We start from the raw sequence: 15300 nt of genomic DNA, 5'->3' as shown, positions 1-15300 counted from the left end.
CCCAGAGGGCCCTGTGAGTAAAACTCAGTCAACTGACGATGGCAAAGGACCACTATTTTTACCTGAAATGCTTGACTAGTCAACCATCTAAATATTGCACACAAGAATTCAAATCAAATTCTGAGTAAATATATTATACTCTTTCAATAAATAATTTATAGCATCTGTGGACTCATTTGTATAAGTAATAACAGCCTATTCCTTCTTGTCAGAAAAAGTTCTATGCCTTCTTATTATAAAAACAGTCTATGCCTTCTTCTTATAAAAAGTTCAAAGTTGTTTTGACTTTAAGAGCGCATTTCTTCCTCTGCTGCGTGCGAATGTAAAGGAGCTACGGCAGGTGCAGGAATGGGTGGGTGAGGGAAACGAACCTTTACCAACCAGGTTACATGGCAGATGTTGTACGGTGTGCACCTTCCTCTTTGGTTCCCCAAACAACAACCCACCGATGCTCTAGACCTTCCTGACCTCTCAGAATGACCTGCCTAGGGCTGCCCTATCACATCTGCCAGAATTGCTCCCAGCGCTGGGCCTGACCCAGGGAGATCACTGTCATCCCTGAACAAGCAGGTCTGCATAAGGCAGAGGTGCCTACAGTACAGTTTAGCTCTGCTTCTCTGCTCTTGTTGAAAACCTCAGCCATCAACCACACCAGCAGCAGCTGACAACAGAAGATTAGCAGAACTATTTTTGAATGAGGAGTTTCAAAATGTGCTATTCTAATTTATTGTTGAAATATCAAGTACCATTCCAACTGATTCAATAAACCTGGCTTCTCTATGACCTTCCATAACGATAAGCATATCCTTAGGCAAGACTACGGTAGAATGTTCATGAAGTGTTTTATTTTTTAACAGATAATGTCTGTTGAAAGAAAAAACACACTTTCAAATACTCTCAGAGATGTGAAAATTGAACTTTACTGTTCCTCTAATATAAAATAACAGAACGGTGATACTTCCATTACTATAATCACCCACCTAAACGATATCAAATTTCACTAACTCATCCCTTCTTCCAAAGGCTGCTAATTTTTTTTTAACAAAGCCTAATTGTACTAGTGCCAGACACATGAAATTGTTATTCCTTTAAGTTAAAAGCTAACACAGGCCACTATATATTGTTGAAACCAATACATTCAGAAGCAATAGTTTTGTTCATGACAGATGTTTTGGCCTTCATCTTTGTCCCTTTTTTCCAGTTCAGTGTAGGTCTTTATTTCATTTTGTTTGGATAATTTATACATGCTTTATTTTGTTAAACTTGTTATTCTGAGATAATTGTAGACATAAGCCAGTTCTAAGGAAGACAGTCAGATCCCATAAACCCTTTATCTGGTGTTCCCCAAACAACATCATCTCCAACATCTCTTCAGAACATGATCCCAGCCAAAACTTTAACACTTAACATTAATTCAATGTTATTCAGATTTACCAGTTTTACATGCACTCGTGTGTGTGTGTGTGTGTGTGTGTGTGCGTGTGTGCGTGTTAGTTCCAAGCAATGTTATCATCTGCTAGATTCATGTGACGATAGTTACAATACAGAACAACTCCATCACAAGGATCCCTCAGTCCTGCTTTTTGTAGCCACAGCCACCTCCTTTCCTACTCCTCATTTCTCCCCACTCCATACCATCCCAAACACCTGAAAACCACTAAACTGTTCTGCCTGTTATTTTGTCATTTCAAAAATATTATATAAATGGAGCATAAGGTGTATGATCTTTCAGGACTGGCCTTTTTCACCAAGTACAAATCTCTAGCGATGCATCCAGGTTGTGTGTGTATCAGTACTACTTTCCTTTTTATCATTGGATGTACCACAGTTGCTCAACCAGTAACCTGTTCAAGAGTGTCTGGGGTTGTTTCAGTTTGGGGCTATTACTGATACAGCTGCTATAAACACCTGAATACAAATTGAGTGAATATATGAACATAATTTCTCTTAGATAAATGTCCAATACAACTGCTGGATTGTATGGTAATTGCACGTTTCGCTTTGTAAGAAATCACAAACTATTTTTTCAGGTTGGGTACCACTTTACGCTCCCACCAAAAATACATGAGTGACCCTGTTTCTCTGCGTCTCAGCAGCATTTGGGGTTTCACTTTTATTTTAGCCATTTTGGTAGATGCATAATGGTATCTCGTTGCAGTTTAATTTGCTTTTCACTGATGACTAATGCCGTTAAACAACCTTTCATGTGCTGACCTACCACCTGTATAACCTCTCTGATGATGTCTGTTTATCTCTTCTGCCCATTCTCTAACTGGTTCATTCGGGGTTGTCTTTTTCCCTTAATATATATATTTTTTATTGAAGTACGGCTGACTTACAGTGTCTCAGGTGCACAGCAAGGTGATCCAGTTATACATAAACACACATTATTTTTCAGATTATTTTCCATTACAGGTTATTACAAGATATTGACTATAGTTCCCTGTGCTATACAGCAAACCTTTGTTGCTTGTGGCATATTTATTTTTTAATTAGAAATCTAGCATTCTATTTATACTAAGTCAAACAAGTGGAATCAAAATGTCATCAATTTTTTTCAGTTAGGCAAAAGTTTATAAGTTTTCTAAAAAATATACATACTATTTATATATACGTAGACAAAAGCTTTTCTACTATGCTTGAAAAGGCTCGAGAAAGAACATCAAAAAAAAAAAAGAGAGATGGAGAAATTGGAAAACATAAACCAAATGATATGCCAGCACTGAATAAGAAATAGAAAGTGAAACAAACTGAATAAAATTAAAGATCATTATACAGTCCAGTGGTCTTGAAACATGGTGGCTTATGAGAAACATATCTGGAACTCTGGAGGAAAAAAGCAATACCTGGGCACTGGTAGTTTTCAAAAACTTCCAAGATAATTCTAATATGTATCTGGATTTTAAAAAGTGATTACAGGTTTTTCTATTAAATAGTAGTTTTGGTGATTTTTTTTTTTAACTATCAAATTTTGAGAGTTCCTTATATATTAGATAAAGACGAATCCTTTGTCAGATATGTGACGTGCATGTTACTTTTTTCCCAGCTTGTAGCTTGTTTTTTCATCTCCTTTACATGGTTTTCACAGAGCAAGAGTTCCCACTTTTGCGGAAAGCAGATAAAGTCTTCCTTCTTCTAGAGGAGATTGTATAAAATTGGTGTCAATTCCTCTTTAAATGTCCAGTAAATTTTTCCAGTAAAAGTTGACTGTGCCTGGAAAATTCTTTTCCAGGAGCTCAGAACTTACAAAATAGATTTCTTTAATCACTATTTCATCTTAGTTGTTCTGGATATCACAATATTCATAGGTGACATAAAAATCTACTGGTATCAACATTTTACCGCTTATAATTTTGGGTTCAATCACCAAATATGATTTAGAAATCTCCTGGGAAAAGAAAGGCCCAAAAAAAAAGAAAAAAAGAAAGGCTCAAATTCCTGCTCTTTCTGTTGTTCCTTTTCCCTTCCTGATGCTCCAATATGTCTTATATCACTTTCCTTCTGTTTGAAGAACTTTATTTAGCCAGTCTTTAATAGGAGGTATGCTAATGCAAAGTTCCTCTGTAGTCTTCCATGATCTGGGAATGTTTTCATCTCCCCCATCATTCCTAAAAAATACTTCAACCAAGTATCCACAGTTGACAGGTCTTTTCTTTAAGCACTTGAAAAATAATTCGCCACTTCCTTCTGGTCTTAATGGTTTCAGATAAGAAATATATTGTCATTCAAATTGGTGTTCCCTATAGGTAATGTGCTGTTCATCTTTAGCCAATTTCAACTTTTTCCTCTGTCTTTAGTTTTCAGTGATTTAACTATGATGTGCTTTAGCATGGATTTCCTTGGGTTTATCCTGTTTGAGGTTAGCTTAGCTTCTCGGAGCTGAAGGTTTACCTTTCACAAACCTTGGACATTCTCAGCAATTATTTCTTCCAATGTTCCTTCAGCCTCACTCCTCTCCTTTCTTTTGGGACTTTGACGGTCACAAATATTCCATATGGGACTACTGTCCCACAGGTCCCTGAGGCGCTTTCATTTCCTGTTTCATGCTGGGCGACTTCTATTGTTCTATTTCCAGTCCACTGACTCTATCCTGTCCTCTCCACTCAACAAGAGTAACCCCTCCATCGTGACTTTTGTTCTACGGCTGTACCTTTCAGTTATCTAATTCCATTCTGTCCTTTTTTCTTAATTTCTTTTTCACTGCTGATATTGTCTATTTCCTTTTGTTTTAGGATAATTTGTAATCGATTAGTGAAGCATTTTTCTGATGACTATTCCAAAATCCATGCCAAACAATACTGACATATGAATTGTATCAGCATTTGTCAGGTAAGTGTTTTTTCTCATTCAAGTTGTGATTTTCGTAGTTCTTGGTATGACAAGTGGTCTTCTTTTAACTATAATCTGGGCGTGCTATCTGTTAAGTTAGGAGACTCTGGGTCCTATTTAAAGTCTTTTATTTTAGCAAGCACTTACCCTTTGGGGATTTAGCATATAATTCTTAACCTACTTCTGAGAGTTGTGGGTCAAGCAGCAGTTTTCCACTCAGAGTGTTTGTGGTATGACTTTCGTCAGCATGGTTTGTCTGCAGTTACTGGGGCTCCTGCTTCTGCTACCTGAGGGAGTGAAAGTGTTCTTAAGGTTGGACCACCTCCTGTATTAGTAGGATATGGTAGTTTCCCCTCCCTTTGCCCCTTAGCTGACCCCATGTCTCTGGGCTGGGTTAGAGAATTGCGTGCAGAGATCAAAAGAGGCTTTCTGGAGTAGGAAGCTTGCTGGGGCCAAGTCTCTTCCTGTTCTGCCTTCTTGCCCCTGGCCTCTGAGGTACAGAAAAGAGCCTCAGAATCAGAGGGACAAAGCAGCTTCCTCCACCAGGCCTCATTTCTTTTTTAATAAGACTGACAACGGGACAACTGAAGGATCCATTTATTAAATAGTATCTGAAGTAATGCAAATTAATTATTAAAAGATTAACTTACTGCTTTTCCCTCTAACTTAACTAGAACATCAATACATTTTAGAAGTTTTTAGCAAATACTGATATGAAGAATCTGCCACTTGACTTGCCTAACATGCTAGTAAACAGAAAAATCAATTAACACAAAGGCTTTTGCCAAATATGTCAACAGAGATGCAGTTTAGCCCCCAAGAACACCATTCAAACATTGTGTTAGTCTGAACAATAAATTAATGAGTTCTCAGAACTTCAATTTCTTCTTCTGTTAAATGAGATGATGTCTAAACTTTACAAGAACATGTATTTCATGCCTTTGAAGAAGATAAGATGATAGAATGAGGGGGAAAATAGTCTATAATATTCTACAAACTTCTACTTCATACGTAGAAAATATTATAGCTAAATACTGCAAAAAGTATAACTAACATTTACTAATTTGGGGGGAGATTAAGATATGTTGTTATTTTATACTCTGAAATTCCCTGGGATTTTTTAACCTAAAAAAAGTGGAATCTGGGTAACAGGGTCCTATTGTATAGCACAGGAAATGGTATTCAATAGCCTGTGATAAACCATAATGGAAAAGAATATGAAAAATAACACATATATATGTATATCTGCATTGTTTTGCTGAGCAGCAGAAATTAACACAACATTGTAAACTAACTGCATTTCAACAAATTTTTTAAAAAAGAGAAAAAATATGTATTTGCCTGACACAGTAGATACTTTAAAAAATGGCAGTTACCGTTTATAACAGCAAAACAATATCCATCCCACAGGGTTAAGTTTTTTAAATTTCTTAATACAGCCTGATTTGTTTTGTGTTAGGCTTGGGTTTGCTTGGCCCTCCGTTATTTCACATCCTTTTGCCATGTGAATGTGTAGCGCTGTCTCTCATTTTTCTAAGAAACTACACACCAGGCCAATCTCTCCACAGCCACCTACACTCACAGGAAATCAATTCAGAATGAACACCACACCCAGTCTCAAGAGGAAGGCCTCCCTGCGGAGGTGGGGAGGGCCATTTGCATTGCTTTGCTTTCGTGACAGAGAGGGAACCACAGACCTCAGACGTACGTGCATAAGGGGCTAGAAAAAACCTCTTTTAAAAAAACTGTCTTCACACCAATGGACTTAAGTATGTATAAACACAGAGCCATTTATAATGCTGACAGTACTGTTCTGCCAACAAAATAAATAAAATCTACACAAACACTGACATTAATAATGGTGACTGAATGGGACTTACGTGTTAGTCACTGAACTTGAAGCTCTGCTTGTGAACGTGGAACTGTCTACCGGGGACATAGCTCTCCGAGAGCCGAGCATGCCTTCTGCATGAAGGCAGAGAAGGAGATGGGAAGCTCCATCTTTCCCTTCCGCCAATAACAGCACAGGGTCTGGGTGGGGACAACTCGGTGAGCTCACATCTGCCTATTCCCACTGATTGTGAACGGAAGATTTAACACCAAGATTGAACAGAAGATTTAACGTCATCGTCAGTGTCGGGGTCATCATGTGACAAAAAGAGCCTCTACTGGAGGAGCTGTGGGGTGTTTTTTGAGGGTGGAGAAGTTTAATAGCCTGGATTCACGGGCTTCACACCTACCTTTGCCCAGATGGCAGCTGACAGGCCAAGAACAGGACTGATGGCCAGAATCACAAGGGTGAGCTTCCAACCTTTTGTAAATCCTATTATAAACCCGGTGAAGAATGTCGCCATTGCCTGAAAGAACATTCCGATTTTGTCGCCAATTCCTTCATTAATTTTGGAGACGTCACTGAAAGAACAGTGTTAGAAATAAACATCAGGATTATGAACACCAGAACTTTTCTCCTGATTCTAGTTGAGTGTTTGTTGGTCTCAGTGGGGGGTAAATCAGTTTACATCTAGGATTTTGCTCAGGAACGTCCCCAGCAAGTATCATGGCGCCACCCTAATGCTCACTCCCACAGGATGTCTTGGGTCTGGCAAGTCCAACCCCTCATTCACTACCAGTCATGCAGGACCTCTTCATGCCCTGCCAGGGTTCTGGGAACAAAAAGACGCACGACGCATGATCAAGGCTCAGAAGGAATTTAGTTTCAGAATTACTTCTGAGGGATGGGCATTACCTCCAGGGATTACCTCCTGACACATTTTATGACCTCGCTTCCATTTTAAAAGAATAAGAAGCACACGTCAGAGTTCAACACACACCCAGGTACTTACTCTGTGAGGCGGGTGTTAAGTTCTCCAACGTCATGCACGTCAAACCAGCCTATTTCCTGTTGCATGATGGCATGGAAAAACTGTTTTCTGATTCTGTGTACTTGTCTTCCAGCGGCCAGACACCAGAATGAGACCTGGATGTAAGCGGCAATAAGCACGCCAGCACCAATTCCAGAGTAATAGTAGGCGTACCTGGAAAAGAGCAAGAAAGCTGCCCACACGCCACTTTCTCATCAATGCACTGTCCCCAGCAGACCACCCGCCCTGCCCTTTTCAGTCATCTGGCAACCTCGCCCTCCTTCAAAGCAGCACTGATGGTCAGCATCCAACCCCAGCCACCCTGGTAGAATGTCATGGTGAAGAGCGTGCTGTTTTGGCTCAAATCCCAGCTCTTAACTGCGATACAGGCTGACTTCACCTTTCGAAGTCCCAGTGTTCTAACTGGCAAAATGGAGATAAGAACTGTAACACAGTGGGACTTCCCTGGCAGGCCAGCAGTTAAGACTCCATGCTTTCATTGCCAAGGGCATGGGTTCAATCCCTGACTGGGGAACTAAGATCTCGTATGCCTCATAACATGGCCAAGAAAAAGAACTGTAACACAGTAATATATAAGAACACTTGCGTCTGTGCCTGGCACCCAGTTAGCATGTAGAAAATGCCAGTTATTGTGAAAGATGTGAGTGGTGCCTAAAAGCATCACAGCATTAGGTGAGGTCTACCAGTGTCATCCTGCACACCTGGATTACCCCTAGTTGAGTGTTTGTTTGATGAACACTTGGGATGGTTTCTGCACACTGGGGAATGGAAAGAAGGGACAGAACTTGCCAGAAAGTGAAACCAAGAGGTGGAGATGGTCACCTGACCTTTTGGGTTATTAATCTGCCAGACAACTGAGAATAAAAAATGTTTTCATATCATCTGCCCAACTGGCCATCATGAATTATCCTGAAATGCTTAGTGAATCAAGTAGCAGGCCCCCCAGTTTAAATTCTAACAATAAAAAAATGAGCATCTTCTAAAACCAGACCCTTGATCAACTAGAAATGCCAAATTTGTATTTCCTTATCTGAGTCTTCATACAGAAAAAAGCGAACAACTCATGTGCTTCACTAAGCAATTACTTTTTAGGTAAAAAAAAAAAAAAATTCAAAAATGAAATACAAGATTCCAATATTCCCACTTTTAAAAACCTGGTCATGTACAATGTATTTATCAGGGAAGCTAGAATTAGAATACTAAATTTTAGTTAATATATAACTCAATATTTATTATCCAAGTGTTAATGATACAGCAAAAGATAGCTAAAAAGAAGCCTAATTTAACAAGTGGAACATGTGCTTTGAAAATGAGCTAATGTATTATAAGCCACCAGTCTACATTTACTCAGAAAAAAATACCTGTATTTAAGCATTTATAAGATGATTACAGGCTTCCTGGGCATTTCAAATGGTAAAGAATCCATCTGCTATGCCGGAGACCTGGGTTCGATCCCTGGGTTGGGAAGATTCCCTGGAGAAGCTAACAGCTACCCACTCCAGTGTTCTGGCCTGGAGAATTCAATGGACAGAGGAGCCTGGCAGGTTATAGTCCATGGGGTCACAAAGAGTTGGACATGACTGAGAAACTTTCACTTTGAAGATGATTATAAGACACTGTTTTTCATCAATATTAAAAAAGTGCCTCTCCATAAGAGTATCTGGAAGTGTTTGCTTCTCAACTTTCAAAATATGGTCAAATACGTCCATTTTATTCAAACCTACTTGAGTACTTACAGGACAGTGCGAAATCATTTTCTTCTGAATCATCATACCTTTGGACATGTTTTATAAGCTGTTCTTGAGAGCAAACTTCAAGGTAAGTAAATCATTAATGAAAGCTTCCAAAGTGAGTTAAGGTTAAAAGGACTATATTTATTCTGGTATGTCTTGTTTCATTGTTCAGAAAAAGATGCTATATTTTAAAAAATCCTGTTAACTGATCTCATTATATTATGACTAAAGCCAGCCAAGAAGCAAACTAATAATACAAAGCCATTGCAAATAATGTGATTCTTAACTGCATTTTAAACAAGCTCACTTTGAACCCCTCTAATTTCCCAGCAGATGATATTCTATATTTACCAGTGCATACATCAGTCTGATCCAGGCTCAGCCTTCACTTTAGAGTGTCTTATGCAGCAAATTCTTTTAAGAAAAACACCTATACTGTATCCTCCTAAAAAACTAACAATGATATTGCTCCCCTCAAAACTGAATCTTCATTATAATCGTGCAAAATTTTAAACTTTATTACAACTGGATTAAGACAGAAAGGCTTATCAGTAGCAGAAAGATGTCTACTTACGTGGTCATGTCCTTCTCCAGCTTCTTGCCATACTCTGTTCTGTCTATAGTACCTAGTTCACCACAAAACAAACATACACTGTTATGTTTATTTTCCATTAAAAATATGCATATAAATAGAACTTCCGACACAGTCCACTATTAATAATCTGCCTTCCAACGCAGGGGACATGGGTTCAATCCCTGGTCAAGGAAGTAAGATCCCATATGCTGGGCATGACAACTAAGTCCTCACACTCTGGAGCACGCACGCCCCAACCGCAGAAGCCCACGCACCCCAACCGGAGAAGCCCACGCGCCCCGACAGGAGAAGCCCAGGCGCCCGGACAGGAGAAGCCCAGGCGCCCCGACGGGAGAAGCCCAGGCGCCCGGACAGGAGAAGCCCACGCGCCTGGACAGGAGAAGCCCACGCACCCCGACAGGAGAAGCCCAGCACGCCCCAACCGGAGAAGCCCACGCGCCCCAACAGGAGAAGCCCGCATGCCCCAACAGGAGAAGCCCAGGCGCCCCGACGGGAGAAGGCCACGCGCCCTGACGGGAGAAGCCCAGGTGCCCCGACAGGAGAAGCCCAGGCGCCCCGACAGGAGAAGGCCACGCGCCCGGACAGGAGAAGCCCAGGCGCCCCGACAGGAGAAGCCCAGCACGCCCCAACCAGAGAAGCCCACGCGCCCCGACGGGAGAAACCCACACGCCCCCCAAAAGTCCCACATGCCGCAACTGAGACCCGACACAGACCAATGAGGAAGTTTCAGAAAGATGAGCGTGTAAAAATGAATCAAACTGGTGTCACTTAACAACTTACACAAAAACAGGTCGAACTAATTTAATTGCAATTATCTATAAGCATCTATGCAAATCCTTTACTACTGGCTGTGTGCAACCACACACACTAAATTCAGTGAAGCTTATTTGCGAGAAGAAAGCTGCATTGATTAAGAAGCAGTCTGTCAGCCGAGATACTAGTTTCCCTGGATTAAAATGTTTTATGAAATTCCACTCCAAGATGACATGGAGAAAAATCTTTTCTGTGGGCTTTGTCCTGATAAATATCAGTGCAGGCTTGACCCTAAACCATTTAGTATTTCAAACTGAACAACACATTTCTTCAGTTTTTATTTTTAAAATGTAAGATACAAAGAAGAAAGTAATAAACACCAGTGAGCTCATTATGCAGTATTAGCAGATGTTAACGTTTTAGGACAAGGTACATTTAGACTCTAATACCTCCCTCCACACACACACACACACACACACACACGTGCGTGCATGCACTAGCCACTGTTCATATTCTGGTGTGAATTTTTTTCAGATTTTATTTTCTATATGCAATTTTACACATACATCAATATACATACATGCTTATTTTAAAACACAGAATCACAGTTCACATTCAGTGGCCAATTTTCCATGTCAGTACGTGTGTACATGGGGCCTCCCCGGTGGCTCAGTTAGTGAAGAATATGTCTGCAGTGTGGGGCACCTGCGTTTGATCCCTGGGTTGGGAAGATCCCCTGGAGAAGGGAATGGCTACCCACTCCAGTATTCTCGTCTGGAGAATTCCATGAAAAGAGGAGACTGGCAGGCTATAGACAATGGGGTCGCAAAGAGTCAGACACGACCGAGTGACTTTCACATGTGTGTATATGTGTATCTTTGTTTTTTCAAAGTTTCATCTATTTCAGTTGCTTCCAGTCTTACTGTTACATGCAATGCCCCATTAAACATACCTGTCCACATATATTACATATGGCGAATATTTTTGTAGAATACATTATCATAATCAAGATGGCTGGATCAATGCAGAGAGCACACTTTAAATCTTGTAGTCATTTCAAAAGTTACAATGCAACATAAGAGGGCCTGGTTCAGGTGAGTGAGCTCTTGACAGGTATGGGAAAGAAGAAGAAAAGTTTTTCTGGCAAAGAGAACACTGCATGTGTGAAGAATAAGTAAGCTGCTTTGGCAGGAGTATGGGTGTGTTGTGTGGATGGAAGGAGGTGGATACATGGTTGAAAAGATCATCCAGGCTCCCTAGGTATGGTATATAAAAACTAATAGACATTATGTGTATATGAGTGTACATATATATGTACATGTATATGTGTGTGTATATGTACCTATATATACTTTTCTTCAGATTCTCCAACATATTGAGTAGAGTTCACTGCGCTACACAGTAGATCCTTGTTGGTTATCTATTTTATATCCAGTAGTGCATACATGATAATCCCAACCTCCTAATTAATCCCTCCCCAAGAAGCAAAGTCAAATATTTAAGTGTAGCTTTTATTTTAATAAAATACTTGCTTAGATTCTTGACCACTTTCTCCCCTGGCTTCCAGAACCTCATTCTCCTCGTCCTCCCGTAACTCTGATCCCTCTCTCTTACTCTTATCCACCAGTTCCTCATGCCCTCTCCTCCCTCCCTGCTGCTGCCCCTCAGAATTTTACACTCACCCCCAGGGTGGCCTCTGCAACCTGTGCAGCTTCAGTGACTCCTGCATCTGTCCGGGAGCCACTCCAATCCTCTCCTTCCTCACAGCCAATGTCTGGTTCAGGTCCCCATCACCTCTTACATTGGCTCTAACAAGAGCCTCCTAACTGGCTCTTCGGATCCCATCAAATCTTTATCTTGCCACCACATCTTCTATTTGGGAACAAAAATGTAATTATATTGCCTCTGTTAATAACCTTAAATGACAGTCCACTGGATAAAGGACAAAGTCCAAGAGCCATAACAAGCCCTATTAGTCCCTTTGCAATCTTACCACAATAAGCCACACAATGACTTTCCAGATTTTTTTTTAAATCCCCATACTTTCTCCTCATCCCAGTAGCTATGGCACTGTGCAGTCACCATCTGGGGTTGGGGTTAGGGGGCGAGGATACCACAGCATAAAAGGAAACAGAGCCCAAGTCTGCTTGATCATCATGTTCCTGAAGCCTTTGCCCTTGGGACTGGAGAGGAAATGGGGCATGACAAAAGATGCTGCTTCAGTTTCATGAAACTAAGCTCTGTCCTTTCAGACAAAAAGCCACTGTCCACATACAGAGATGAGATGGAGGGGAGATGCACTGACAGCTTCGCTCCTCTAAGCCCTTCTTCATTCTCCTCTCTCTACCTGGACTGCCTTTTCCTAGCCTTCCTCCTGGAGAAGACTGGTCCTTCACACATGAGCTCAGTATGACTTCTTCCCAAGTGGCTTATCTCCAGCAGGGTGACTCACAGGGTTCCAGAGTAACTGACGCACGATTCAACTGACTAAGTCAATCCTAGAACAGACAGGCCACGGTTCATACCCATCTCCTCCTCCTGTTTCCACTGGTGTGAGCGCCTAGAGAACATGGCTATGTCATTTATCTTTGTACCCTTGGTGCACAGCCTGCTGCTCTGTCTGCTGTACCTGAGCCTGTTCCAAAGACGTTCAAGGATTTCACAGAGCCAGCAACACGCAGACCATTTATAAGAACATTCCAACAATCATTCTATTTTGTACATGTGTCTTGCATATTGTGGGGTTAAACAGAGATACAGCAGACCACCACCTTACTACCTGGGGTAGGGAAGGCCTTTCCTAAAACCAAGCAAGACTGTAAAGAAACCTACAACTGAACAGGCTTCTGCCTGCAATGCAGGAGACCACCTGCAGGAGACTCAGGTTCAATTCCTGGGTCAGGAAGTTCCCCTGGAGATGGAAATGGCAACCCACTCCAAAATTCTTGTCTGGGAAATCCCATGGACAAAGGAGCCTTGCGGGCTACAGTCTATGGGGTTAGAGTTACAAGAGTCAGACACGACTTAATGACTAAACCACCAAACACTGTCCAGCATCACAACTAAAGACTTCATACCATTTTGGAGTCACCTTTAATTACATCTTTATCTGACCCAAATATCTCAATAAGTTTCATAGTTTTAACTACTGAAGACTTAATAACGGTATAAACGACAAGTATGTGACATGGATACATTTGTGATTTCCTAACTGGTAAAATTAGATTATGTTATAAAGGGGGTTTTCAAACCATCTTACACATCAGGCACTGTTCTAGATACTCTGGACACAACCTAGAACGAGAGTGCCACTTTTCTACTCTCACTGGACTTCTGTGCAAGCAGGAAATCCTTTCACTATCAGACCCCAAACTCCATGTGATAGGGTAGCACTGCTAAAATATTAAGGTAGTTAACTTAAGATAGGAACTTTTTTTCTGTTATACCTTTCTTCGCATTTGAGAAGCTGTAATAGCCTGGCAGGCTGCAGTCCATGGGGGTCGCAAAGAGTCAGACATGACTGTGCGACTGAACTGAACTGGATAAACAAGTAACTCAATAAATCAACAAGATAAGTGTAATAACTCATAAAAGGGAAATAAAGCAGTGATGCTACAGTAACTTTGGAGTGGACTGGGGACAAAGGTCTTTCTGAGAGAGAAATAAATGATAAGAAGCTGGGGCAGGTTCTACATGGCCCTTAGCCAGGGAGGAAATGAGAGTATTCATGGAACAGTGAGAAGGTCACTGTCAGTGGGTTGTACTCAGAAAGCAATGAGCAATGAGACTGAGGAGGCAGGAGGGGGCCAGATCAGGTGGGCCGGTAGGCCAGTGGAAGATGTATTTATTTCAGGCTATGGAAAACCATCGAGCATAGATGTGACCTGTCATATGTTTGTAAAAGCTCATTTTTGAAACACATTTTTTCAAAAAAATATTTTAAAGCTCCTCCTGGGAGTGTGTGGAGAACTGGATACTAGTGGGCGGGGATGAGTAGAAGCACAGAGAGGAATTGGGAAGAAAAAGGATGACTTGGCACAGGCTGCAGCCGGGACATATGTGGTGGCGACATATGCGGCGACTTCAGCCCTGCTGCCGGGTGGTCAAGAGCCAATTAGCAGAGGTCCCCCCTCCACCACTCTCAACCAAGGAGGCCTCTCTGTGAGCTGCTTTCCCCAGGCAGGCTCTGTGACAGACATCATCACACAGGAGGATTCTCTGATCACAGACATGAGGAAACCACTGCCTTCAATGGCCTGTCAGGGCCGTTCTGGCTCAAGAATGCTATGACTCAATTTTTCCCGTTATCTTGTGCAGGAAGCTCCATCAGACACAAGCAAGAGCAGCTTGGACCTTCTGCTTAGATGATCACTCCCCTCTGGCACTTGAGTGGCTGGTGGAGAAGGCAATGGCAACCCACTCCAGTGTTCTTGCCTGGAGAATCCCAGGGATCGCAGAGCCTGGTGGGCTGCCGTCTATGGGGTCGCAGCAGCAGCAGCAGCAGGGTGGCTGGGCTCATTGCACGTGACCGAGGTGACTCTGGGAGCCACAGTCACTCCCAGCCTGAGGAGCGGTACCTAGGGGCTCCCCTGCCTTGATACACTAATATGTAAGTCCACAGGGTGGCATCTTAGGGAGAGAGAAGACCAAATGAAAAGTTGGGTTTGAAGCGTTTACTTCAATTTTAGGCAGAATTTGAAACCACCAATAGAGTGGAGAAAATACCAGAATAAAAGGCAAGATTCCTGGCCCAGGAATTCAGCAATGCCCACTAGCAAGCAATTCCATTCTGGGCATGTTGGCTCAACTTCCTGAGCACTGGTTTCTATATCTACAAAATTATGGGTTTGGGCCAGATGATTCTCTGGGCTCTTTTTCACCTATAAAATTCTGATTTGGTCTCTCATTTATTCATCTCACTTCTTAAGCACCTAGGACAGGTCAGGTATTATCTATTTTCATTTTTGCTACTTTTTATAGAGTTTGCACTGTAACTAACCTACTTTTT

At 41.6% G+C, this 15300-nt stretch overlaps 1 protein-coding gene across 2 annotated transcripts in view; it reads right to left on the bottom strand.

The window, feature by feature from the left end:
- The window catches only part of ABCB1 (ATP binding cassette subfamily B member 1), a 103485-nt gene that overhangs the window by 63411 nt on the left and 24774 nt on the right, over positions 1–15300 (bottom strand). For both annotated transcript variants that reach the window (XM_069587717.1, XM_069587718.1), the window contains exons 5-7: positions 9519–9570; positions 7173–7364; positions 6570–6741 (exon numbers count right to left, since the gene is read on the bottom strand). In XM_069587717.1, the coding sequence (XP_069443818.1) occupies positions 6570–6741; positions 7173–7364; positions 9519–9570 (416 nt within the window). The remainder of the gene's footprint in view (positions 1–6569; positions 6742–7172; positions 7365–9518; positions 9571–15300) is intronic.

Source organism: Ovis canadensis, chromosome 4 (genome assembly GCF_042477335.2).
Source record: "Ovis canadensis isolate MfBH-ARS-UI-01 breed Bighorn chromosome 4, ARS-UI_OviCan_v2, whole genome shotgun sequence".
Lineage (NCBI taxonomy): Eukaryota > Metazoa > Chordata > Mammalia > Artiodactyla > Bovidae > Ovis > Ovis canadensis.
This window is presented reverse-complemented; position numbering and strand designations above follow the sequence as displayed.